Here is a 23,360-nt window from a genome sequence, read left to right on the forward strand (position 1 = left end):
CTGCGGTCTAATAATTGGGATTCTTTCCCAAGCCCACAGCTGTAACAATGTAAGAGCTCCCCCGACATCGGTCCTCTTACCAAGTGCAGCTTCACATAGATTGTGGTACAAGCAGGCAAGAGTCGCACCTCCCCAGCTATAGCTAGCACATTGTTCTATATCCATGAAAAACTGAAGGTAGAAGAAGGGAATTTTATTACCGGTAGCGTTCGGGATCAGTAGACCACCCAGTAACAGCAGACAATACACACGAGCACGTTGATTGTACATGTATTGCTCGTGGTCATCACTCAACTCAATCCGCAGTTGATTTGATAAGCTTGTCTGCTTCCAGTTCAATTCTTTTAGATCAACTGCATCTGGAATAAAGCCAAGAAAATCCAAACAAACATCCTTCCAATAGTTGACATCCTTAGTGGGGATGTAACCCGTCAGAGGCTCACCGTCAGTTTTAAGGCCCCATAAGACCTCCACGTCCTCTAAGCTCACAGTCGCTTCACCGACTGGAAAGTGAAACGTGTGAGTCTCTGGCCTCCAACGTTCAATCAAAGCGGTGATAAGATGGTGGTCAATGTCTTTCGGTTGACCACACCTCAACATCCCGCCGAACCCCATCTCATCTATAACCGCCAAAACACGAGGATTTATGGGAACATCCCATATGATTCCTTCGTATCTTCTACACCGTACGTCTTCCGATGGCACTCCTGCCCATATGTTATTAGAGACGTGTTGTCTCTGCAGATATAATACGGAGGGGTCCTCAGGACCACATAAGAGCCGACGACGAGAAGTTGAAGAAGATGCCATAAATCACCTACACAAACAACAAACAAACCTAAACAAATTCAATAATTACAAACAATTTAATACAATATCACAAAATGGAACACCTATATCAAACAATTCACAATACACAACTTCAACATCATAACACAATTCACCTACACAAAAGTAACAGTTCAAATAAACAATATACATCAATTTTCCACCAATTCAACTTACCCAATTTTAGTTTAACCAACCTAACAATTTCAATTTCAACCTAACAATGTACACAAAATTAACATTTCAAACTAAAAAAGACATTAACCAAAACCCACATAAACCAAATCAATTTGCCCAATTTTTAAGCTATCAAACCCTACGATTTTGGTTTATAATCAAATTTATACACAAATTCACTTAACCCAAACAATCCAACATAATAATCAACACTAACGTCATACAAATAATCCATATGCACAATATTTCAACTCAAATCGCAACACATTACAAACCCTAGCTAAGTATCCAACAATTACTCTAATAATGTAAAAGATAAGCATACTAACCGAATAAATTGGACGAATTTGGGAAAAACTAGCACCGATTGATGAATGGAGGGCGAAATCACAAAGACACGGACGAATTTGCGAAGGATTTGGCCGCTGCTAGAGAAAATCGCGAAGTGGGTCTGTGGTGTTAATTTTTCGCGACTGTCTGCTGCTAGTATATGCTTCTGAACAAAGACGCCAATGGTGTTGGCGTCTTTTAGTAAAGACGCCGATCAGGTTGGCGTTTTTAACGTTAAACACGCCAATGACCTTGGCGTTTTATTTAGTAAAGACGCCATCAAGATTGGCGTGTTCAAATTTAAGTATTTTGGTTAAAAATACGAGCAAGATACGGTGCCATTGTAAAACGCCAACTATGTTGGCGTTTTACAGTATAGACACGCCAATCTCACTGGCGTTTTTACTTATAAACACGCCAACTTCATCGGCGTTTTTCCCATAAATGAAATTGATAATAAAATGGGTACATTTGCGTTATTTTAAAGGCAAAGTGGCCTATATACGCGATTTTCTCTACTTTTTCTCGAAACCATTTGAAGACAATAATTTATGCGAAATTGAGTTTCTGCGTAATGACACAAACATCCTTCTCAATTGCAATATATCACACCTGAAGTTACATTCCATTTTCATTTTTCCCAATTCAAATTAGGGTTCGATCAATCCATTTGCTACTACAAGTTTTCAAATTTCTAGCAACGATCTCAAATTAAAGTGTTGATCGCGAATCACCGAGGATTACACAAAAGAGGAGGAGTGGGAATCGATGGCGAGTACAGCGTGCTTTCTAATTGTCAGCAAACACGACATTCCGATTTACGAAGCTGAAGTTGGTACCGTCCCCAAAGTATGTCTTCTTCAATATTTCTGTTTTGAATTTGATTGTTTTACTGAAATTGAGTTTAACCTGGATACTAATCAACAATCTGTGATAAATTATTGTAGAAAGAGGATGCTGCTCATCAGCACCAATTCATATTACATGCCGCTTTAGACATTGTTCAGGACATTGCCTGGAATACGAGTGCTATGTGAGATCTCCACTCCATTCTCTGAGTATTTTGTGTTTGATGCATCTTTGGTTTGTTTATGATGACAACATTTTTCTAATTTAATTCTATGTTTTGGCATGGATTCATCTCTTTCTGTATGTTTGGTGATTCAGGTTTCTAAAATCAGTAGATAGATTTAATGATTTGGTGGCATCCGTTTATGTCACTGCTGGTCATATCCTTTCATTTGTGATATCTGGATGACTTTTATACTCCTCTTTTTAGATGATGTTAATGTTAATGCTATTATCATTCTCCAATGTGTATTTCCAAGAGAAATTTTTTCAGAATCTTTCCCCTCCATAACATGTAACCATAAAAGTGAAAAATGAGGAGATTAAGTTGTTTACTGATTAGTGTTCCAATCTTGTGTTATAAATAGAATTGGAAGTCGAATACTAATTCTAAAAATCTTTATTTCATGCTAGATGAAATCTTTAGTTTGATGGTGTGAGAATGTGATTCACTTCATATTATGATTCTTTAAACTGATTTACCTGAGCTAACATCTTTCTTAGACATATTGGGTTTTGGTAGAACTATCAAATGATATTTTTGCTCTTTTCTTAGATGGCTGGAAGCTTTCTTTTTGGGCATTAGAACATTTTTGTAGCTATACTGTTTATTTGGTTTCCTTCATTTAGGTGCTTAATCTAAGCCTGCTTTTATTGCTTCGATGTGTGTTGCTTGCTGTGCCTCATGGAGAATTTTTCTAATTATAATTTTTCTGATTGTATCGTAATAGCATGTTCTATACTACTTTAATCACCTTTGATGCTTTCCAGTCTCTCTCTCTCTCGCTTCATTTGACCGAGTTCCCAATGTTCTTTCTTGCATATCATCATTTGTGATGAGAACGACATCCTACCTAGGAAAACTTTATGTAGCTATTTATTACATACTATTTGGTTCCTTAACCTTTAATCGTGATACATACTCGACTAATGTTGCTCCATGATTCTCGTAATGATGATGGAATCAAGAGCTTCTTCCAAGAGGTTCATGAGCTATATATCAAGGCAAGTTCTGTTATCATCTTTGATCTGATATGATAAATTATGTTGATAGTTTTATATACGTTCTCTTGTTTCTGCATTCTGCTTGTAAGATTCAAGTCTTCAACTAGTTTATGGCTACCCTACATGTGTTTTCATCATGAACCTGTTCTAATGCTACTCGTAACCCAAATGCTTCCATTATGTGAATTACAATATCTTGATCTTCTCTACTCCCTTGTACTGAAAAGCAAAAAGAAGAAATTGAAAAGAAAACATGTTACTACTATATTTTGTGTTGGTGTTAACTTGGATTTTAACATTTTCAGACTCTTCTTAATCCTCTGTACCTCCCTGGAAGCCGCATCACCTCATCGCATTTTGATACAAAAGTCCGGGCCCTCGCTAGGAGATATTTGTGAAGCCCCCCTTCAATTCAGTGGTGTATATGTATTTGCTTTCAGGTCTGCTATAACACAAAAGGTATTTTGGGAACTTTTTGTTTCAATCAATGCCTCTGGTAATAGTAGTATTTTTGCTGATCCTTTGAACCTTCAGCATCACTTTTGTGTTGCCTGCGCTTCAAATTTCCATCTCTCTTCTTCTCTCACCAATGTTAATTTTATGCTCTTTTCCTTTAGACTAATAATTTGATAATATTATGTGAGAATCACTTTCTTGAAAGTCACTAGTCAAGTTCATCATCTATTTTCACAATTTTATTTAACCTTGTGAAATTCCACCTTTAAATTAGTAATTTAACGATAGTCCAAACAGTCAGAGATTAAATATGTATACTGACGAAACGGTCGGCAATGATGGTAAGAGTTAAGACTATATAGAAAGATTATTAATATTTTATTTAATGTTGTCTCATTATATTTGTGGCTACTTTCTGGTGATATTATTAGTGGCACATGACTTGTCTAATTATTTAATGGCTTCTTCGACCACGTATATATCGGCACTAGCCAGATATTAATAAATTATAACGAGTTTATCTGTAATTAAATAGTATGGTGGCGTGGATCTATATTTAGTTTGATTTTTTTGTCGCAATTAATGAAATCATTCATTTTCTCCTTTTCTCATTTTTTAAGTAATTGAATGTAAACAATAGCATCTCGTTTTATATTCATTACTTAAAAATTCATTAAATTCACTAATTATGAATCAGAGTCTCTTCCCAAATTTAATTAAGTAAAATTGGGTTGAACCCAACACATTCTCATTTGTGCAGTAAATTGACACTGCATAAACTTTACTATACTACTACTTACTAATTTGATTTTTAACAATGTCACGCTTCGATAAATTCTTTTGAACCGAGGGATGATTGAATAATTTAAATTGTGATAGAAAATTATTAATTTGTCTTATGATAAATCGTGAGTTCCTAATAAATAATTAATTCACAAAAATTAGACATTCAAACATATTATTGTCATGGACCACATTGGAAAATAAGCCGCCGATTCAGATCATAAGTTGTGACGAGATTTAAAGAGTTTCCACAATAAAGTCCCAAAATGGTAGCTAGGTTTCAGACTTACTTTTAATTATGGAGTTGTTGCTCTAATAATTAGATCATTGTATAATTTTGTCATGTGCTGTTCATTCACTTTATCAGGTTAATCTCATTTGTTAAATAATCAAATTTAGTAAAAGTTTAATAAGCCTTAATTTATATATTTTCATTATAATAATAAATTAATATTGCACTTGCTTTATTTTCATTATGGAAACCAAGGCCCACGAGGGGAAGAAATTTTTTTATTTTAATAGGTCTATGACTCTATAATCGTAAATTTTAGTAGGAAAGTAGTACTACTCCAGTATTTAATTTTTTTGTCAATAATATAAGGTCGTCCAATTTCATTTATAATCACCTCCATATTCCGTATGTGCATGTTAGCGCGTGCGTATTTTGTGGATTAAGAGGGACAAAGCATATAGGTAATACGTTCCACTTTAAATAATTTCTAACTTTTATCACCATCAAAAAAAGTAAACAAATTTCAAGATTGTCACTATATTATTGGTACATGTATCCAAGTCTACATGTTTGAATACGTATGATATGCATACGTACACGATAGGGTACATGTTTTTTTTTATATCGCTATCGTTAATACTATTATTAATTTATTATAGATGTACATATATACTAATAGAAATATAGACAATTCGCACTGGTGCTGAAGCAATTATGCTTCTTGTGACATGATATTATTCTTATTTGTGTATTTTTTTTAAAATCATTTTGCAGAAATGGTTTCGTTGATGCCAAATCTGATGACTTAAATATCTACTACCAATAAAGAACGCCATACATGATATTATCAGGCAATAATTATTAAGGATCAGAAGTAATACGGTTCACACAATTTTAATTTTAAAACGGTTGTTACTTTTAAAACGTTCGAATAAATATTACTCCATTTATGTGGCTACTAGACCTAGGCATGCACACAGTTCGTAAGCCGCCGGGTCCGGTTCATGAACCGGCGGTTCACAGTTCATCATCCCCATGAACCGGAACCGGCCCGCCAAGGGTCCCGACGGTTCCGATTCCGGTTCAAAAACCGCCGGTTTACGGGGCGGTTCAAAACCGCCGGTTTTTTGCCGGTTCGGCAGTTCGTCAAATTTTTTTTTTTTGCATTTATTTATTTGTTTATCTATGAAATGTGCGTAAATAAAATTCAAAAAACACGATGAAAGTTGCAATTTTATTGAGATTACAAGTTACAACAATTACAAGTTACAACAATTTTGAGGTCTTGAAGTCTTAAACAAAAATTTAAATACAACGAGACTACTAGTCAACAACGAATCTAATTACAAATTACAAAAAAGGACTTAGAAGTTCTGAACAATAATTTTATAAGTATATATACTCTTAGTTGGCGAAGGAGATCTTTCTACATAACTAAATTGAAGACACATTTAGCAATTCAACTTTAAATGTTGAGTTTAGTCTAACAATCAACAAATATAGTAGTAAGTAGCAACTAATAAACAACTTGAGCAATTAGAAAGAATGTTGAGAGAATATAGAAATGAAGATTGAGAAGAAAATCCTTGTTAATACAAGAATGAGGTGAGTAAAAATGATGGGGAAGTGGGGTATTTATAGAAGTAAAATTGGAAGAATTTTTTTTTTGAAATTTCAAATTCGGCCGGTTTACCGCCTGAACCGACGATTCGGACCAAAACTGACGGTTCAGTCCACGGTTTCTGACGGAAACCGGCGGTTTCTGGCCGAAAACAACCGGTTTTCAGGCCTATACACTACCACCTACGCTCTGCCACCTGAAAAAGCATCGGAACCGTCGGAAACTGACGGTTTACGTCAGAAACCGGCGGTTTTTCTGCAACCTACGCCCCTAGCCGGAATCTGCCCGTTGAGACAGTTGAATCGCCGGTTACGGTTTGTCATTTTCTCGAACTTGAACCGGCCCGCTTGAACCGCGAAACCGCTGGCCGGTTCAAACCGCCGGTTTCGGTTCATGAACCGGCCGGTTCGGTTTGTGCATGCTTAACTAGACCCATTATATCATTTGCACTAAATTCATCATAATATCTCAAAAATAGTAAACGAAACCCATCATTTTGATTTTTGAGTATTGAACCAATCCTAGCAGCATATCCAAATACTGGAAACGCCCCCACAAATAGGAGTATCATTTATCCATAATAATTGTATTTATAATTACTAAATATGCATACCTTTCCAAAAAGTAAATAAGAACTGCTATAAGATAGTAGTAATAAAAATCATCGAAATCTCGCTATTGTTCGGTCTTCAATCATTGATGTTGTTCAATCTCAAATCTCGTGTATTTTTTTTATTAAAAGATGCTTAAATCTCCACTCCACAATATTTCCCCAAGTATGCACAATAGCATCAAGCATTTCCACTGATTTCTAAGATCCACACACATAAATTACACAAAAAGTCAAAAAGAATACAAGCTACCTACTTGAACGTATCAAATCCACGAGGAAAAGGCAGAAATAGAACAGCACGATCATTTTAATTTTCTCGATTAAAAAACAAGGAATCCTCACCTCACGCGCTTACCGGGCTTCGGCGGCCGGCGGCGCGTCTTCTCGCGGTTCCCAAAGCACCGCAGCATCCGAACGCCGAAACCCTAGGCGAAGGCGGTTCGACCGCCGGAGACACCTTTCCGGTACGGAATCCCCTTCCGCCGTTGGATCGGCTCCTATCGATCACCAATCCGGCGGGCGGCGGCGGCGATTTCTTCGCGGCGGTGGCTATTGGAATTGGATCCTCTTTATTCTCCCTGGTGGCGCTGGTGCTGCTCTCTTCCTTCCGCTCGTTAGCGACCTTATTAAACTGGTCGGCGAGGAATTTGTCGTCCCATACGTATCCCGACGAGCCTTGTCGCCGGAACGATATAGCAGATCTCTGCAAGCTCTCCATTGCCGACCTCGAGATTTGTCTGCAGGTCTAGATATTTTGTGTTGGACTGATGAAAACTGGAGTTGTGGAGGTGGGAATCCCGTATGATTTTTTTGGGATTTTTCTTGGATGATGGCTCCGAAATCGGAAATGTTTTTTTACTCTTTTGGACTGCGGAGTTTTCTTGGTGATGTTTGGAACGGTAAGTACTTATATAGGATAATTTTGCATTATAAGGTAAAATTACATTTGAAAATTGAAATTTTACTTAAAAAAAACTAGTAATAAAATAAGATATTGAAAATGTCTTAAGCAATCCAAATGATGCTAGGAAGAGGATTATCAAGAATATATAAAAAAGATATCATCATTAATAAATCGATGTGGGACCACCAGCATTAGGGTTTAACATGTCCCTATATGTGTGAGTTGGAATGCATTATCAGACTTCCACACGTGCAACATAAAAAGAGACAAAAGAGATCTTCATTGAGTTGGACATGCTCTGATACCATGTAGAAATTAGTCTCTCACCCTATAAAAATACCTTATAAGGGGTGTGTTATATAAGAATATGTAGATGAAACACGATCATCATCAGATTGACGTGGGACATGAATAAGGGTTTCAACAAATTTTGGTACAAATATGGCCGTTTCTTACTAGAATTAAGGAACCGCTGTGTGGAGCTCCCATTGCTATCTAGAAAACATTGTACTATTATAGTAAGAATTTGATCAGTTATACCTCACACCACAATACTCATAATGGAGAATAAATTCAATAACTTGTGTCAATCTACCAAGATCCAACAATACCTTCCAACCAATGAAAAACAGGTGCAACAATGAGATTACCTTAGACAAACCTTAGATAAACTATATTCATGAGCAATGTTATTAAATAGCGGATATGACGGCGCTATGGCATGGCGTTTGGTGGTGGAACCGCCAAGTACCATGGCGCTGTCATAGCGCCGCCATATCCGCCATTTGACAACATTGCGTGTGTACTGCATTTAGGAATGTGGCATTATGCAAGAAACATGGAGGTTGGAGTTGTATTTTATGCTTTATTAATTGTGTTTAAGAGTTTTAGATGTTATATTTTTATTATTTTCTAATTTTTGGATTATATATGAATATATAAGTATTATTTTATTTATTTAATTATTAACCGCCATATCCCTCCATACTAATACGCCATGTCCCTGTGGCGGCTTTTAGGCGAACCGTCATAAGCCGCCATACAATTGACAATATTGCTCATGAGATACCTCAATGGCATAAAAACTAATTTGATCAAGGATTAACAATTAATCTTAAATTTTAAGATTAATATGCAAGTATGAATTTGAGAGTCAAAAGTGTGTGTTATTGAGCCATTTCCTATGAGTGATCACTCTTGGTATCGTAAATAATTTCCCTGTTACTCGTATTATTATCTCAAAAGACTCAAGCCAAACTTCCCAATTTAGAATCGGCGTTTAGTGTGAAAAACTCATGATTAGATCGAGAACCGAATTGGTTCCCACTAATCATTACAAGAGGTATTTATAAGTTTAAATTTTGGACAGAACTAATACTATATACATAAATTCCTATCTCCAAAAGGGAAAAAAGTTATACATCTAAAAACACTAATTCCTAAATATTTTTCTGTATACATGTGCACAAAACCTAAACTGGCAACTCAGGTTGCAATTGAGGTTGAATTTCCAAGCAAGTTGAAATTCTGTAAGCAATTTGTGTCATATCTGGCCTTGCTTCACAATCCTCAAGCAGAGCAACATTTGCAACATCCACCAACAATTTGAGATGATTAACATTAACATCACCAACTTTGAGCTTAGGGTCCAACATTTTGACCATGACCTCCACGTCATCGCTCTTCCGGTACTCCTCAGTCCACTCAGCCAGCGTGGACGAGCCCTGGAGCGACTTCATCCCCGTGATGAGCTCCAGGAGCAAGACTCCAAAGCTGTAGACGTCGCTCTTAGGGGACACTATCCCTGTGTGACTGTGTCTAGGTAAATAGTGTCAATGTAGCCCAGGGAGCCCTTGACTGCTATCGGGGTGTGGGCCCTCTGGGCGTGACTGCCAAGCTTGCAGTGGCCAACTGAGAGCTTGGCATGGTCGTCATTGATGAGGAGCACATTGGATGACTTTATGTCGCGGTGTATGACAGGGGGGTCGGCCACTGAGTGGAGATAATCGAGGGCATACACAATGTCCAGCGCGACATTGATGCGATTGCGCCATGTCAGCGTGCCCGAGTAGTGGCCCTGCCGCGTGTGCATACGGTCGAATAGGCTCTTGTTTGGGACGTATTCGAGAAGTAGCAGTTGTTCCCCTGTTTAGAGAGCAGAGTCATCATTAGACTATTTTACTATAAGGTGTCAATTTGTACTTAATTTACATCATATAAAATATTAATCAATCAAGATTTTTAATTCCATCCTATAATTTGCATGGAGTGAAAAATCAAAATTCATGAATAGGTTGTGCAAAATGGTATCGAACTTACTCAAATTTAAAGCCTATATATAACTGTTGAGTTGCTCATTTTCTTGTTTCGGCCTAGCGATATTATTGGATAAGTTAAAATTTCAGTCTACAGTCGACAACCCGATTTGATATCATGTTAGAAGATTATGTGAATTATTGCATAGGGAGATTTACTCACAGTAATGAAAAGTAGAATTGAGAAAAGGCCTACCTTTGTCGAGACAGAATCCAAGCAAGCCAACGAGATTAGGATGAGAAATCCTTAGCAAAACCGAGACCTCATCAAGAAACATTTTCTGGTTGCCACCTCTCTCCGCCAACACGCGCTTCACTGCTCCGAATCTCCCGTCTCCGAGCTCAGCGAGGTACACATAGGACGTGGCCCCGACCCCAATCCTAATCCTAAAATCGCTTGTGGCCACCTTGAGCTCCTCGAGGGCGTAACTCCTAATTATTGACGAAGCAACTCTTGTCTTGTGATTGATCACTTGTATCGAGTGATTTGGATTGCTCTTATCCGCAATCTTGCTAGACGATCTGCGGTCGCGATCATTGGACTCGAGGTAGATGGCCCATTTTCGTACAATGACGGTGAGGACTATCACCATTGCTATCGCGCCCATGACCAAATAGCTTCGTCGATTTGAAGTGGAGAAACCAAGGAACCACGTTCTTGCTTGTGTCTCTCGAGATTTATGATTGATTCTTGTTTTTTCATTGTTTAGTTTTTGTCTTGATTGTGTGGATATATAGGGGTTTGATAAGTGATGAAGATTCATGAATTTCTATTTTTGCATGCCTAGATTGTGTTTGTGTTGTGCATGAGAGAAAACATGTGGATCACAAGTCATGGTTGTGTCTTTTATTGTGGTCAATCAAGAACACCTCAAATTCTGACTTATTTATAGTGATTTAATGCTGAGTTTTGTTCATGTGATGTTGATATGTGTTGTGGTAAGACCGTTGATTAAACAGTCTAGTGATCAAATATTCTCTTAACCAAAGCTATATAGACAATGGGAAATTCTATTTGTCTCCTATTTAATTGGAAATTTGGACTTAGTTCTTATAGTCCCTACACTACTTAATAGTAACTACAATAATAAACTTATTAGAAACAGATCAACAAACGAAAGGGGGAGATTAGAAGTGAATTGGGTTTATTCATCTTTATTTTCCTTTGCCAATAGAGTCATTTCTAATTATTTTGTATTTCATGTCTATACCAATGAGTTCTTGCATAGCACCCCCAAAAAACCATCGAGATAAGCTTGTTATATTGATAAATAAAATATAAAATGTTCAAAATAGTCGACCTAATTTGTAATTTCGCACTTTGTTGGTGACAATGACTAAAAGTGCTTCTTGACACATGGAAACGATAATTGAGTTGGCCCCATTCATTATTAGGACATTGTTTCAAGTTATTGGAACTAAATACCACATTCGTTCCCATCACTAATTTCTAATTTACGTCAAAAGGCATCATCATCTCGTGCCCAAAATTGTCAAAAAATAATCGATACTTGCAACAAAAAAATCAATGAAAATCAATCCACCGACTAAAAACTAACACAATACTAGTAGTATTTATTTTATTTTGTGCTTAATTGATTAGTATTTTTTTTGTGTATCCTTCACATTCAAGAAAAACTATCTTTTCAAAGGCTTTATGAGATCTCTTAAATTGAACTGCAATGCTAAACTGTAGATGTAACAGTTAAAACTAGAGACACGATGCAGAGGAAAGGGCAGAAAAATCGAACAACTGGGAGACTTACAGCGTCGGTCATCCAATCAAGGTGCAGCTCTCGGTGATCCGACCAGCGTTATAGGGATACCCAGAGGAACTCATTGATAACGAAACATAGCTTCCATTTGTCCTCTGCATGGAACCAGCACTAATCAACGAGCTTTTATCGTTTGAAAGGGTTCGCTCCATTGCCTCTTTGGCCCACGCAACTGTCAAGTATGCTCAATCTGCAGAGATTAGAAGTAAATAGAGAAAGCTAACAAGTTGATGTGATTGTCAATCCAAATTTCTGTATGTTACATTTATAAAAATCATACGTACGTGTAAGCTGTTCAACGGGCTTTATAAGCAATATCGTTTGGCAGGTTGCACTATGTGTAGAGTTCTTGAGATTTACAATCAGGAATTCTAGTAAGGAAGCTATGTGAGAATGAAAATTCACCAAGAACTGGAACACAACTAATATAAAGAAAAAAGTCAGAATCGTGGAATACATTTCGATGAAAATGTAGCATGGTTATAGAGTCAGTACAGCTGATGGATACACACAACATTGGACAAATCACGCAGGCACTACACGAATAAATAGATTTCTATTTATAGGCAACAAATACATAAGAAAAGTCTTAGAGCTAATCCGTCTGTTCATTCAATTTGTTCAATCTAATCACGGTACTAGTTATTGGTGTTCATAGTAATATCCCAGGAAAGGAAGGAACTAGTTATTGGTGTTCATAGTAATATCCCAGGAAAGGAAGGAAGGACAGCGATAAGAGCATCACCATATCCAACGGGATCTGTGAACATAAACGTGAATGTGAACCGTATCAGTGGATGCAAAACAGGAAATTGGGTAACCACAGAGTGTTAAGTAATGAAGGATGCTAACCGCCATCTTCTTTAAGTATCTTAACGACCTCACCAGAAATGTCGGACTGCCAAAAAACAAATAAAAGGGAAGGAATGAATATATAATTTTAACATGGAGTGTACATAAAAGTGCATGAGTTACAAGGATGAAGGATAGATAGAAAAAAGTCATCAAAAAGGGAAAGGTGCAAGTTATTCTAACGTGTAGATTTTAGCTTAACGAAAGATAATGGCGATCGAAACCAAGCCAAACCTCAACAGGTAGTTCACCTCCTAGCTGTTCGATGTAGCAGAGCACCTGACCCTCCTTCACTATGTCCTTCTGTTAAGCAGTATCATAAACTGTTCAGTGACGAAATTGTAGATGATATTATAGTATAATTGACAATGAAGCTTTTAAAGGGTGCTAATAATGACCCAGGGTAACGATGTTATGCATGCCCATAAATGAATGAACAGAATATGGAGGCTCACCTTTAGAATAATCATTCCATATTAAATTCGAATGCGGAACTTTGAAACAATTAGAGTTTGTGGAGGCATCAATGTGTTTATAGCTAATAAAAACAAAGATTATAATGATACTAGGTAAAGTTACATACACTATAGTCATGTGTTAGACATGTTCTCGCATAGACAATGTGTGGGAATTTGATATAGAAAATTCCGTTGAAGTTAACTAAACTAGGATAAATGTCCTTTTATCTGTAACGTCCCACATCAAGTGGGTAATGAAAGTTTAGGTAGTTTATACACGGGCTTAGTGGACTCTTCTAGCCCATAGTTCCGCCATAGCACTGGAGCCCCACCCCCATGTGGCCTCAAGGCGTTACAAAGTCCATGTTTAAAACTGCAGAAAATAGAGATTTGCTATGCAAGTTGAAAGGCATTTTGATGAAGTGACGATTTTATGAACGAAATACATTTCATCATTTACTTTAGTGCAAGACAAATGGTATCATATGTATCGTCTTTATATGCTTCAGTAATTGAGGCAATCCGAGAAGCAAAATCAAGCTAAAATGCATTTGAAAGATGCATCAAACTGGAAGGTGATAATGCACCAATCTATATTTGATCGATTGATCTGAGGTTATCTAAGACCCTTTTGTTTCCTTTTGTCCAATATTTTCTAAAGCCCAGCAAACTAAAATAAACAAAGGAATGCTACATGAAAAACATATACCTCTTTGCAAGATGGAGGAGCACGTTTCCCTTTAATTGTCCAAGATCTCCTAAAGTATCCAACCTACATCACAATAACAAAAGCTAATGGCTATATTGAAGAGGCCATCATGTATACAAATAGTATCTGTGCATTCTTACCCTTGGCGATTGAAGTATCGCCAAACCTTCATCCACTGCCTTGTCAAGCAAGGTCTGAACTCTTCCAGAGAAAGATGATGATTTTGCAAGGGCTAAAGGTGGTGACGGTTCAGAATTATCAGAGCCAGGAGTTTCAGGAACAGAATGGGCAGCAACTGGTGTAGGAACTGGAGCTTGTGGGGGAGCACTCTGCTCAGCCAATTCTCTAGTCACATGTAATTGAAACTCCCCAAGCTAATGATGGGAAACATAGACAAGAAACCAGATAGATATTAGACTTGCTTAATAGAAGCACTCAATGTGTTTTTAATCTTGCTGAAGATGAACTGATGTTCTCCAAAACAATGGATGAGAATAAAAAAGGAAATAGTGAACCGTCTTACTTTAAGTTCAAACTGCATTATTGATTTTGTGTCGCACATAACTGTCAGAAGAGATTCTACCTGTAAAATGAGAGTAAGAAAGCCTTCATTTATGAACTGCGTGAGTTCATGAGCATCAGAATAGCACAACAATTAACAAGTACAAAAAAATGTGAATCTCTGCATAGGATTCAAGACATTGGACAAACTGGAATTGAATCCTAATGGGTAGTTGAGAATTTCAAATGAACTGATGGGAAACTGAAAGTTATAAAGTGACAACTCCAGAAAACATCAGTACCGAATGATACAAGGCACCAATTCACCATGCACAACATAGAAAAAAAAAAGGTTTATCCATGTTTTGAATTAGTAATAATTTAGGATCAGAATTGTCTTGTTTATCTAATACAAACAGTAAATATAGCACCTTGTTTGGTCTAATTGTGCAAAACTAATGTTCAGAATCTTTCTTTTCTTCAGAATCAATCTTACAAGCAACGAATGCAGTGAAATAACGATAAATCCGTAACTAGGATTATACAGAATCATCTTTACGCGAATAACAAAAACTCACCTCAAACGGATTGGGAGCGTACGTGCTTGGCACATCAGATGACAAACTTTCTTCAGGTTTGTCCTCCAAATTGGTAGTGGCTGTGGGTTAAAGAAAAAAAAAAGTAATCAAGGCTGTGACATCAACCCATCTGCCGATATTTATCACACCACGGCACTATAGGTAACATAAAGAATGAGAAGGCAGGCCCTCTCTTCCCTATCACTGACATTTCCATTTCCATATTCCTCTTTTGGCACAAAATTTGACTGCCAAATGTGTATCTAAATACTTAAACTTTGTTTTACTGCAAAACGTGCATCTAAACAACCCATCAGACAGACAACTACAAAACTGAGCATAGAAAAGAAAACTAGCTCCCAATAAACACAAGTATCAAAGCTAAACAGAAAGAATACAGTCACTTAAACAACCTAGCAAACAAAATCAGCACTCACAATCAGGCCCAGCCTCGGATTTCGAACTCCGGCACCTAATCATCAAAGCCTTGTTTGATTTGTGTGAAAATGCCAGATCATCAAATAGGACGCATTTTGGAAAAGTCTGCAAATTGATCAATTTAGGTGGACCATTGCCCCGCTCCAAGTTTGCAACTTTAAGGGTTGAAGTCCCCAAACCGCCTGAAATATATATGTATACACATCAACACCCACAAAATTGATGATACATATTCTCATCTCAGTGCAAGTTTTCTACTTCAAGTTCGCTGGGAAGTAAAGCACAAAAAATCGACAAGAGAGAGTGAATGCAGGATATGTTACGGGTGGGATCAATAATCGTTAGAGCAATTACATAAACGAGAATTGTTAGAGCACGAAATATAGAGAGAGAGAGAGAGAGAAGACTAACACGCAGCCATGAGAAAGTGATGAGAAGTTGATAACAGAATTGTGTTGTCGGTGCCGGACTGACTCAAGACTTCAGATTTTGTAAGCTTTCCAATAGGCTGAAACGATTAGTAGTGATTCTAGATATCCTTTCGTCGTTTATTGTCTTTTCTTTTCTTTTCTTGCTTTAGACACTCCAGTCATTTAGACTACGTTTGAGATAAGGGGAATTTGTGCTTTGAAATTGTAATTGAGAGCTTAAATTTAAGTTCTGTTGTTTGGTACTACTACTATATAAATATATGGATTTATATTGAATTTAATTTTAATTCTAATTTTACAATTTCAATTTCACATTTAACTCAAGAATTTGAAATTTGGTGGTTCAATTCTAGTTATTTCACGCCGATGTTAATCGGGTCAAAACAACTTCATTAGTCGCTCCATATCAAAACATTTAAATGGCAGGTTATTCCCATAAAAAAATCCAAACTTCTTGACAACTTCTTATGTTGTGTATTTGTTTGTTTTCAAATTTCCCAATTTTTAGGAGTTAAATCTCCATTTTTTCAAATCTGCCATTTCGTCATTGCCCATTGGCGGAAGTATCATTATTGCTGAATATATCCATGGAAATTGAATACTAACTAGTAATTTGCTAGAGAAAGATTAGATTAATAAAGTGAAGTATTTTCTCATTGTATAGAGTATTGGAGTGTGTCTGTATTTATATAAATAAGGAATATTATAAACGACCATATGATAGGGACGACGATATGATAGGGGAGTGATCAATTGCTAACTCACTCTCTACTTGCTAACTACAACTAATTTAAGTCTATAAGATTTTAGAAATCTAGTAGTCTAAAATTTGCCACGTGTAGTTTTTGTTTTTATTAATTAAATCGAAAAAGATAAAAAACTACTAAATTAGGGTTTTGGATGAAAATGTCAATATAATGTTTTGAAAATATCAACACAATGCTTTGATAATGTCAACACATTGCTTATGTCGACACATTGCTTTAAGAAATACATTCTACATGTATTATATTAACATATTTTATATACTATGTAGACATTTGTTGTTGTATGAAAAAATTGAAATTTTTTGATTTTTTTCTTCAAATTTTGACATCGGAACATGTGCAAGTGAGATCTCGTTAGAATCCTTGTGAAATTATCTTTAATTTGATATATGTTGTGCGAAAAAATAATTTAAATCGAGAAAGTTATATGCGTTTTAAAGTTACGTGATATTTTTTAAAAGTTTAATTTGTTGTAAATTGACGGTAATACCTTCACGTTTTTTGTTTCGTATTGACATTTAAGGCTGATTATCTAGGTCTTTTATTTGAATATCTAAGAGCTATTATTTAATTGTAGTTAGCAATATAATACTCATCATATGATAAGTATAACTAATTTTAAAATTTAAAATCCACTTTCAACGTAATTGCATTTTTTATAAAATAACAAACAATTTTTAAAAGTGGGCAGTAAAAGCTCAAAAAGATCTATATCAAATTCAAGAATAATTATTAGTATAAAGGAAAATTAAAACAAATCTCACATATTTAAAGACACATTTTGCTTGACAAATGTTCGAAGAAATTGTTTGATTTTTTTTTAAAAAATGAATGAAAAAGATTGATCTCATATATACTACTACTATAGTATACTTAATAAAATATAAGCCAATAAGTTAGTAGAGAATTAAGTTCTCCTAAAAATATGTAAATGTGTCTTTAAATAATGAATATCTAAAAATATGTAAATGTGTCTTTTATATGAAATGACAAAATGTGTAGTGTTTTGGTAGAAGGAATACTTTAATGTATAAAACCTGGTTATTTAAATTAATAATTGTAAAAGCTCTTTTACTAAATTTAAAATCGCGGGTGCAGCGAATCAAAGGTACGACCCACCACACGGCGCACTCCACAAGAATTAATTGATTTCCCCAAACCCCAACAAACCAAACCCCCATGAATCTAACATTAATACGAGCTCTACAAATCGAAAATTTCTGAAGAAAATGAACTAACTTGAGATATGCGTTGGGGAACGGAGAATTTGAGAAAATTCTGATCGATATACATTTAATAGAGAGAGAGAGAGAGAGACTGAAGGAGTGAAAGAAAAGAGGAAAGGGATGTCTCTAACGAGCGTGAAGATGTCGGAGGATGTGTGGTTGACGTGCCTGACCCATGCATTGTCCACTGAGACTGAGGAGATCATGGGCCTTCTTCTTGGTGATATTCAGGTTCACTAAATTCCTTTTTTCCCCTTCTAATTGAACTTCGCGTCGTTGTTTTGTTGTTCCAATTTGGTTTTGTGAGGAATGATGCGTTTGTAGCTTTTTTACCTAACGGATTGTAAACTTGCACATTTGCTTACAGAGCCTCCTTGAGAAATTTTGAGGACATTCTTGTTATTGTTCCCCATTTTATGATTCAGCTTTGTAAACTAAATTTAATGGTTTGATCCTATTTCAAGTGGATTTTATCCTTGCGCATTGTGGTTTTACTGGTTATTTTGGTGTTTCCACCCAATGGTTGACTTACTGATTGCAGAGAATGTGTTTCTATCCCTGCCCCCACAACTTAAAAGAAAAGGAGTTAGTGTTTAGTTGCTCAACCGGTCAAATTAGGATTGAGCTTGGTAATTGTGAAATCTTACCGGAAGTTTGGATTTGGTTTAGCTAGAACTAGGATCTTGTGGATCCCGTTTGGTTAATTTTTGTGTTGAAGTGTTTATAGAGGAGTATTTGTTATTTTCACAATTCAAGTTAGGATGATACACTTACTGGTTTGGAGGAATTGGCAACCTGAAAGAAATAAAAAGGGTGTTAGGAGGAGTTGCTGGAATGGTCTAGTTAGAGTATTTGACTGTGCTTGGATTATTGTGAGAGGTTCTGGATTATGGTAATGATAAACCGGGAACTTATGAAGTATTTCACTTGCAAGACGTTTCAGCAATGGAGTTTTCAAATTGTTTTGAGCTCCATCTGCAAGGGCACTTATGCCTGAAATTTTAAAGCTTCCACAATTGGGTTATTCCTAGGACGGAAGGACCATTAAATGCGCAGAAATTTGCAAACCTGAACTGAAGGATTGAGATATTAAAATTCTAGAGCGCACATTGTTAGATTTTGCTATAGTCAAGCTGGATTTTATTAAAATAGGAAATCGTATAAGATGATGCCCTTTTCTTTTGTTCTCCTACTTTTATAAATATAACGGCCATCTATTATCTATTAGTTGTAGTAATGACGGAATAGGTGATTTGAAGAGAGCAGTTTTCTGCAACAATCAGATTAAAAAATATTTTTTTTAGTAAGTGATACCGTAGAGGCATGTAGCTCAAGCCATTACTTATAGCCAGTTACCTGAACTTTAAATGTTGGTGGTATACTGAATCAATGCACTTCTAGTGAAATCTTTAGCCACTTTTTGAAGAATTTACTTCTTCTGCTGATAATGTTTTTCTTCCTTTCGTTTTAGAGTACAAAGAATGGTGTAACTGCATTGATCTGGGAAGCACTTCCACAACCACGTTCTGATCGACAAAAGGATAGAGTTGAGACTAACCCAGAGCAGCTGACTGCTGCATCAGTTCATGCTGAGATATCCTTTTACTACATCTCTATCTTACTTATACCTCTGTGGATCTTGTTGAAAAATGAAAATTGACTGCAAAGTGAAATAAAAAGGGCAAAAGGAGGAAATTGATAGGAATAACTTTAGATGCACACTAGTAGCTTCATATCAATCTATGTTTTTTTACAAAATGAACAGATCTAAAAGTGAGTTATTTGGTAGAATTTTTGTGTGCTTTTTAGTTTATATTCTGAACTACCCCAATTTTTTGCCGATTGAACTTAGAAAATACTTTACACACTGCTAAACTAGTTTTATTGGTTTAACTATTAATAAAACGGACAAGATTTTCGAATGCAAAAAAATCTTTAATGCAGCTGCATTAGTACCCTTTGTCGCTGCATTTATGCAGAGCACTTGAAGAATTCGGTTATTGTATGCCATTTCTTTGGCTTATATGTTTTATTCTGTTGATTGTTGATGACTTTGTCCAATTAACCTTATAACACAGAATGACAATGGCAACGGGAACTACAACTAGGGTGATTGGCTGGTATCACTCGCACCCTCATATCACAGTCCTACCATCTCATGTTGGTTAGTTTTTAACTGACTCAATATGTTTTTGGGGAGATGATTTGGCTGTGTTTGCAGTTTTACCTTACCACCTTATGTTACATTGCGTTGTTAAAAAAGGAAAGCAGAAATCATTAGCAATCTTGCTAGGACCCATTTTTAAAACCCATTTCTTATATCTTCCCTGGTTTGGTTTTAGTTCTTCCGAATTTGTATTGTTACCTATTATTATGTCCATTTATAGAACCCGTGAATCCTGGAGTCCTGTTCTCCAGCGAATTCAAAACTTTTTTCTGTACTTTGCCTTACTCCAAGCTGGCTAGCTCACACTCTGAGATAGTTTTTTCCTATCAATACTGTAGAGGTTATGAAATCTAAAAAGATTTGTACAGTTGGTATATATTCCAAATATAATCTTCAGTGTTTCTGATGCATTAATCTTTTGGCTGGAGGCTCTTTTCAAGAGAGAGAGGAACTTTTGTAATATCAAGGTGTAGAATAACAGTCCTTTACAAAATTGGACTAACCGTAGTTCTTTTCCGCTTACACTTTTGCTTGTCCTCTATGGTAATGATACCGTTTTTCTGGGATTTCTGCAGATGTGCGGACTCAAGCAATGTATCAGCTATTGGATCCTGGGTTTATTGGTTTGATTTTTTCCTGTTTCAGTGAAGATGCTCAAAAGGTAGTGTTAATACGATTGTCTGCAATGTAATCAGTTTTTCTCTTTTGGCTAATATAGATCATTGCAGGTCGGAAGGATTCAAGTCATTGCATTTCAGTCTATGGATGGGAAGCAGGGTCACATGATGCAACCTCTTTCTCTCACTCCCGTTCAAAAAAGTTCTATAATAGATTTAGAGTCTTCCATGAGTTCTTCAGACAATGCAATTGCTGTGTTTGGCTCTTCCAAAGGAGAAACTATGGAACAAGACACTGGAGATTCGGAGGCAGCTGGTAGGGTTTCTAAGGTATGCCTGAATCAACAGAGACTTGATTTCTGTGCATTTTCTGTCTCTCAAGTCTATGATGGCTTGTTTAAAAATAATTCCTTGTAGCAGACTGCTGACTTTTGGATACGAGTTTTTCGTAAGTTTCCTTAGAGTCAAATATAGTGGGCTACTGAAAATAGCGATGTAGAGTGAAAATGCATTCCACCCGTGTATTTGAATGATTACTTGATTACTCATGTATAGTAACTGAACTTGTCTTGCTAGGGCTCAGGGAAATCACCACGTTTGGGAGGTTTTTTGGCTAATGCTAATGCTAAAACAGGAAACAATAGCCATGCTAACAGTTTGAATGATGCGATTAATGGTTTGGATCCCATGGATATGACTGAAGGTATGCAAGAAGCGATGCATTTGTCAACTTTGGAGATGAGGTAATGTGAGTATATACTCTTATCACTTTAATATTCCATTTCCTGAACTCATTGTCAACTGATAATTTTATATCGCTTTTGTTTGACTATTGCATTAAGAAGAATGAACTCTATCTATGGTAAAATTTATACTCTACTTTGGCATTTTAAGAATAGACAGAATAAGAAATTGGAAACTTTTACCTTTGATTGCTTGAGTTGGGGCTTCAACGATGTCACTGAATATTCCTTAAGCATTAAACTTTTCCAATAAAAGATAATGCCTGTCGATTTTGTCTAATCATCTTTATTCTGGGGTCTTAATGTTAATTCTCTTACTGCCTAATATATTTTTTAAATCTTACTTTCATCTCCATGCGCTGCCTTAGTTTCTGCACATCTATTTTGTCTCGAATCTTAAAACATATTTTGTTTCTTGACAGTGGTGCCGAATACATCAGAAAGGAAATTCCTCTTCATGTTCTCCCTACATCATCCCTTCTGAGTATCGATTCTCCTTCGTCATCCTTTACATATCTCCAACGGGTACTGTATGAAGAAGAGAAGACTGCATATAATCAAGCCATGGCACAAAACACAAGGTGACATTACGTGACTCGCATAGCTCCCATTATCTTCTTTACATTATATTTTGTCATCATTAACCACCACTATTTGATGCATCTTCAGGGATGGCAAAGTTCACCCCCTCTCTTTCATTCATCACACAGCCACATACAAGTCGTCCATGTGCAAAATGATTGAGTACTGGTAAGAATCATCAAACCTTTTCCACTTTGCTACTTTGGCTCAACATTCTGACAATTTTTATGTTGCTCTTTGCAGCTTGAGTCCTGCTATGACTGTTCTTCAAGATCGCTTGAGAGAAAACGAAATTCAGGTAAGTCATGCGTTGCCCTAAATGCCCTTAAATGTGTGGAGTTAATTTTGTAGTTTATGTTTCACCCTTGTGTTGGTAAGTCATGACTGTTTGTGTGATGTTGAGCTGTTCTTGTCTCGTCTTGCCTAAAATCATCATCTTCCCTTTCCCAAATCAATCCCTTCCCCCTTCAGCTCACTCAGTCAAATTGAGCTGAAGTTTCATTTCTGCTGCAACTTTTGTCGACCTTGCTTTATGTGTGGCATTTCTTGAGCAGTTAAATCTGCTTGTGGAAGAAGCCAATCTACTGGAATCAGAGGTCTCAAAAGGAAGCCCCACAAATTCGTCTCCTCGCTCTCCATCTCAGGGGCACCGGAGTAGTACCTCCGGTCACAGGGACTTGTATCCGACGGACTTGAGCCAGGTGAAAAATGTGGGTGGTAGCCGGAGCCGAAGAGGGTCCCAGTCGTGAGAGAGGAGAGCTTATTCTAGTGTGAGCTGAGCCTTCCCTTTTTGGTGCTAAATATTGCAATTGTTTATGCCCTCTCTCTACCTGCTTATTCTGCTTGTCTACTAGCTACTGTCATTTTGTCATGGGAAGAAACAAGTTTAAATATGGCATTTTCATTAAGTGTGTAATCACCTTTTTTGGGATATACTGGTGAATGGGGAACCTCCGTTGTTTCCAAAGGTCTACATTTATATCAACATCTACGACTCTTGTGAAATCTCATTTATAATCATATTTCACTAATAGAATTAGTGCAAGTGTTTTTAAGTTCTTTTGTTTGCAGATTCATGTACCTTTTTTTGTTGTTAAATGAATAGAAATTTAGAAGAAGCACTATTATAGATTCAAATCTGGGACTTTTGGTTTCAAACATTAACCACTCTATTATTACGCCAA

General features: G+C 36.4%; 3 protein-coding genes and 2 pseudogenes across 3 annotated transcripts; 2 read left to right on the forward strand and 3 right to left on the reverse strand.

The window, feature by feature from the left end:
• Nucleotides 1-1,900: 1,900 nt before the first annotated feature.
• LOC121809673 (trafficking protein particle complex subunit 2-like) lies at nt 1,901-4,068 on the forward strand. The gene is made up of 5 exons (XM_042210425.1): nt 1,901-2,184; nt 2,283-2,368; nt 2,503-2,564; nt 3,323-3,408; nt 3,714-4,068. Exons 1-5 carry the CDS (start codon nt 2,104-2,106, stop codon nt 3,804-3,806), a joined length of 408 nt encoding a protein of 135 aa, XP_042066359.1. The 5' UTR covers nt 1,901-2,103; the 3' UTR covers nt 3,807-4,068.
• A 3,134-nt stretch (nt 4,069-7,202) lies between these two features.
• Nucleotides 7,203-8,225, reverse strand: LOC121809886 (annotated as a pseudogene).
• An 866-nt stretch (nt 8,226-9,091) lies between these two features.
• LOC121806760 lies at nt 9,092-12,532 on the reverse strand (annotated as a pseudogene).
• A 3-nt stretch (nt 12,533-12,535) lies between these two features.
• Nucleotides 12,536-16,266, reverse strand: LOC121806762 (biotin carboxyl carrier protein of acetyl-CoA carboxylase-like). Its single transcript, XM_042206893.1, has 9 exons — nt 16,055-16,266; nt 15,643-15,825; nt 15,206-15,285; nt 14,650-14,709; nt 14,267-14,500; nt 14,127-14,189; nt 13,194-13,262; nt 12,960-13,005; nt 12,536-12,867 (listed from the first exon to the last, which is right to left on the reverse strand). The coding sequence occupies exons 1-9, from the start codon at nt 16,062-16,064 to the stop codon at nt 12,803-12,805; spliced, it is 810 nt and encodes a 269-aa protein (XP_042062827.1). The 5' UTR covers nt 16,065-16,266; the 3' UTR covers nt 12,536-12,802.
• Nucleotides 16,267-17,962: 1,696 nt separating this feature from the next.
• LOC121808992 (lys-63-specific deubiquitinase BRCC36-like) lies at nt 17,963-23,235 on the forward strand. Its single transcript, XM_042209544.1, has 10 exons — nt 17,963-18,298; nt 19,539-19,661; nt 20,144-20,231; nt 20,810-20,895; nt 20,963-21,181; nt 21,428-21,594; nt 22,017-22,175; nt 22,264-22,344; nt 22,420-22,474; nt 22,731-23,235. The coding sequence occupies exons 1-10, from the start codon at nt 18,188-18,190 to the stop codon at nt 22,923-22,925; spliced, it is 1,284 nt and encodes a 427-aa protein (XP_042065478.1). The 5' UTR covers nt 17,963-18,187; the 3' UTR covers nt 22,926-23,235.
• The last annotated feature ends 125 nt before the right edge of the window (nt 23,236-23,360 follow it).

This window comes from Salvia splendens, chromosome 6, assembly GCF_004379255.2.
Source record: "Salvia splendens isolate huo1 chromosome 6, SspV2, whole genome shotgun sequence".
Classification (NCBI taxonomy): domain Eukaryota; kingdom Viridiplantae; phylum Streptophyta; class Magnoliopsida; order Lamiales; family Lamiaceae; genus Salvia; species Salvia splendens.

Coding starts and splice junctions, on each gene's coding strand:
- LOC121809673 (XM_042210425.1), top strand. CDS start 2,104: ATGGCGAGTACAGCGTGCTTTCTAATTGTCAGCAAACACGACATTCCG. Junction 2,185..2,282: donor AAGTTGGTACCGTCCCCAAA/GTATGTCTTCTT, acceptor AAATTATTGTAG/AAAGAGGATGCTGCTCATCA. Junction 3,409..3,713: donor TTCATGAGCTATATATCAAG/GCAAGTTCTGTT, acceptor TAACATTTTCAG/ACTCTTCTTAATCCTCTGTA.
- LOC121806762 (XM_042206893.1), bottom strand. Junction 14,710..15,205: donor ACGCTCCCAATCCGTTTGAG/GTGAGTTTTTGT, acceptor CTCATTTTACAG/GTAGAATCTCTTCTGACAGT. Junction 14,501..14,649: donor TAATGCAGTTTGAACTTAAA/GTAAGACGGTTC, acceptor TCCCATCATTAG/CTTGGGGAGTTTCAATTACA.
- LOC121808992 (XM_042209544.1), top strand. CDS start 18,188: ATGTCTCTAACGAGCGTGAAGATGTCGGAGGATGTGTGGTTGACGTGC. Junction 18,299..19,538: donor TTCTTCTTGGTGATATTCAG/GTTCACTAAATT, acceptor CTTTCGTTTTAG/AGTACAAAGAATGGTGTAAC. Junction 21,595..22,016: donor TTGTCAACTTTGGAGATGAG/GTAATGTGAGTA, acceptor GTTTCTTGACAG/TGGTGCCGAATACATCAGAA.